Genomic DNA, 3,449 nt, shown 5'->3' with positions numbered 1-3,449 from the left:
AAAGACGCTCATACACATGATACATGGCATCATGACAAACAACGAGGGACTTGTTGGCTTGTCGCAGAGAGAGAGAGAGAGAGAGAGAGAGAGAGAGAGAGAGAGAGAGAGAGAGAGAGAGAGAGGGGCTATTCTTTCTTCTTTTTCTACATTTCAATACTCATACAAAATCTTTTTGTACTTTATATCATAACTGAAGACCCAACAGAATTTGCTCTTTCCCGAATCCGTTTTTCCTCAAAGCAATAGACGTAAGCTTACAAAATATCTTTTATGCCCCCAACCGGGAATGCTACCCGTCTCTGCCTTGAGCTGGCATCGTTCTCAATAACAGTATATCAACCGTTGACTATCGGCCGGTTCAGATTTATTGAACTATGGGCTGTGCATTTGATGATGATGAACAATGGTGTAGAAAATGAAATGACTTAGTACATCTACACCAGGAGCATAAACGTTCAATGATGATAAATGCAAGTAGCTGTGTTTTATATTTCTGGATTTTCTATGAGTGGAAGCCGTAGGCGTTCTTCGCTTCATCTTTCTGCTCAAGCTTTTGCCATGGATGGGGTAACGTAAAACTTCTCTCCGGCATTTCTTGGGTTGCCAGTATTACTCTGCAGTGCCTATCTCTCTCCATAGGTTGGTTTTCTTCTTCCTAAACCCATTTCTCTGCCATATTTTTTAAAAGCTTGTTTTTATGTAAGCCAGTTGTCTGATATTTCACCCGGTCATCTGACATCAAACATAATTTTATCTAAAGTTTATCCCCAATTTTTTTTCTGAAAACTGTTTCCGATGCTGCCTTAGGTTAAGCAGTTTTTTCCTTTTGAACTGATTTCAGAATTCTTATTAATCTGTAAATACTGCGATGTAGCCTTACTTCTCAATCCTCACAAGGTACCAAGAATGATGCTCAAATTAACTGATACATATCGTGCGGGGGAGTTAATGCGCTGCATGTTAATATCAGAAGTTCACCAGAATCACAGTCAAAGAACGCAAAGCATTTGAAGCGGCTCGCCGACGATTTTAAGACTGAAGTTTGATGGCTCCGGGGAGTTTTTTTTCTGCCCAAAATTATTCTCTATTGATCAGTTCGAACAATATGGTGATCAATTTCATTGTAAATCCTGGGGCGAAACAACACATTAATCAGCTATTTAGTAATGGCACCCCTGCCCTGCTGACAAACAAAGCTATAAGGACGAAACAGGAAAGCTGTTTTAGAAATAGAATACACAAATAGCAAGCCGTTTGAAAATGCTAGTTTACTTTTCGTAAATTTTCTTGCCTTGTTTTCTTTCCGGTTCATGCGGTAATGCGAATTTGACATGTATAATCTACCACTGTGTTCATAAACAAATCTACGTTACAGCACAGAGTATCTTACTCTGTGGTTACAGTGAAATGATAACTAACGTAAACACGTGACCATAGTGGAATGCGTGATAATGCACGATCTACATATATATGAATTACACGACAGGTTTGGAACGCATTATATCGGGGAAAGCTGTTGGCATTTCTCACTTGTTTATAACAAAGTATTTAAATATGCGGAATCTGACCTGCGCGAGTGCTCATATTTACGAGTTTTGTTTTTGTCAGTTATAATCCCAACAATATTGGCATATTGTGTGGTCGTTCCTTTGCAAAGAACTTTTTCCTGACTCTCAAGCGATTTTCTCTGATGCAGGTGAATTGTGTTATTCCATCACCGTGATGAAGCTGTCCACTATCAACCACTGATGCATCTGATTGATGGCCGACGGTTTATTCGTTGTCATGACAACTAGTCGTACTCATTGAAAGCGGCGGGAAGAGGGACAGAGAGGAGAAAACCGAAGTCATCTTGCTGTCGCGCGAAGAGAGCAGCTTAAACCGCGCTGCCATACCCGGAGAAACAACGCTTGCGTTGACCCGAGCGAGGTAATACTATTACCTTGATATTTCTACCCGGCTTACGCGTGCCATACGCTCACTGCTGAAGCGAACGTTCAGCAGTAACATCTGTGGGTCTACGTGCATCGGGCGTCCACGTCGTTCCTGCGAATCTTCCAGCGTCACCACAGCTCTGAACTACACTTTTCGATAATTCCTCAGGCAGACAGACTATCCAGCCGATATGGAAGAGCTGATAACCAACCATTCAAACAATTCAATTGTGTATTTGCAGCCAGGAGAATATTACAACGGTTCACAATCATGTTACAGCCATCCTCATCTCAACTACTCCATCGGTATAAGCATTTCACTGGTCGGTGTGATTGCAAACCTGTTTTTCATGTACATGGTGTACCAGATCCCTACCATGCGGACAGTTTTAAACGCCTACCTTGTTAATCTGGCGGTTTCGGACCTTCTCTTTTTGTTGTGGCACTTGTCGATATGGGTAAAGTATCTCACCAGTGCCTTGACCATGAGCGAGTATTGTGCCATGATGTATTTCTCACGCTTCTGCCAGTACGTGTCGTTGTTCACCGTGGTTGTGCTCAGCATCGAACGGTACCTTGCGATGTGCAAGCCTATCTTCTACAGGGACAGCGTCATCCACAGCCGCCAGTTCATGAGTGCCACCATAGTGTGCATTTGGCTTCTGTCGTGTGCTCTGTCGGTCGAAGCGGTGGTTGACTGCATGTCCACAACCGATTCAAGAAACACGTTTGGAAGAGTGCTGTTCCTGCTGGCGGTGTTCTCTGCTATGATGCTGGTGCTTGTCATGTACATTTTAATCATTCTCGCCGCCAAGAACTCAACACGACCAGTTCTAACGCTGAAGAAAGAGCGGCAGATCATCAGAATTTGTCTGGCGACAGCTCTAGTCCATTTTCTCTGTTTAACACCTGTACTGATACACACGATTCTATTAATGACAGAGATCGACCCAGCTGGAGACGACTACGATTTATCACACTACGTTATGTGTCTGGGAAATATCAGTTCCTTCCTTCTAGAAATCAACTCGGCGGTTAATCCTTTCATATATAACATTTTAAGCAGTACTTACAGACAAGCCTGTCGGCGGGCGTTGTGTTGCGGCCAGAAATCTCATCGGCGAGGAGACGGCAGCGGGCACTACATGTCCGCCAGGACTCTTTCTACCAGAAGTGCAAGCACGGCTTTGTCGCCAAACTCTCAAGATGTTTGTTCAATGTAAGTCAGAACATGAGCCGCTCGAAGAAAATGGAACAGGTAAACTGGGTTCACCCGACTCGGGGAAAGAAAAACAGCAAGCCTTGCTGTTGACACCCTAATAATTACCCTAGCGTGTTCTTTTCATTTTTTAGAGATGAACAGATTTGAAAACATGTGATGAGACATTATCCATCTTCTGTATCTTACGCATGCGCAATTTCTCTGTGCCATCATATCGGGTCCACGGTGTACAGAAATCGATTAACTCGATTTGAGGAAAGACAGTAGTGATATTTTTTTTCTATTCTTAC

General features: G+C 43.0%; 1 protein-coding gene across 1 annotated transcript; it reads left to right on the top strand.

Moving 5' to 3' along the window:
* Positions 1-2,128: 2,128 nt before the first annotated feature.
* LOC139141562 (nociceptin receptor-like) lies at positions 2,129-3,160 on the top strand. Its single transcript, XM_070711154.1, has one exon. It carries the CDS (start codon positions 2,129-2,131, stop codon positions 3,158-3,160), a length of 1,032 nt encoding a protein of 343 aa, XP_070567255.1.
* The last annotated feature ends 289 nt before the right edge of the window (positions 3,161-3,449 follow it).

The sequence above is a fragment of the Ptychodera flava genome, chromosome 10, assembly GCF_041260155.1.
Source record: "Ptychodera flava strain L36383 chromosome 10, AS_Pfla_20210202, whole genome shotgun sequence".
NCBI lineage: Eukaryota > Metazoa > Hemichordata > Enteropneusta > Ptychoderidae > Ptychodera > Ptychodera flava.
Note: the sequence above shows the minus strand (reverse complement) of the source record. Positions and strands in the feature narration are given on the sequence as shown.

What these genes read in the sequence shown, in the direction of transcription:
- LOC139141562 (XM_070711154.1), top strand. Translation starts at nt 2,129, where the DNA reads ATGGAAGAGCTGATAACCAACCATTCAAACAATTCAATTGTGTATTTG.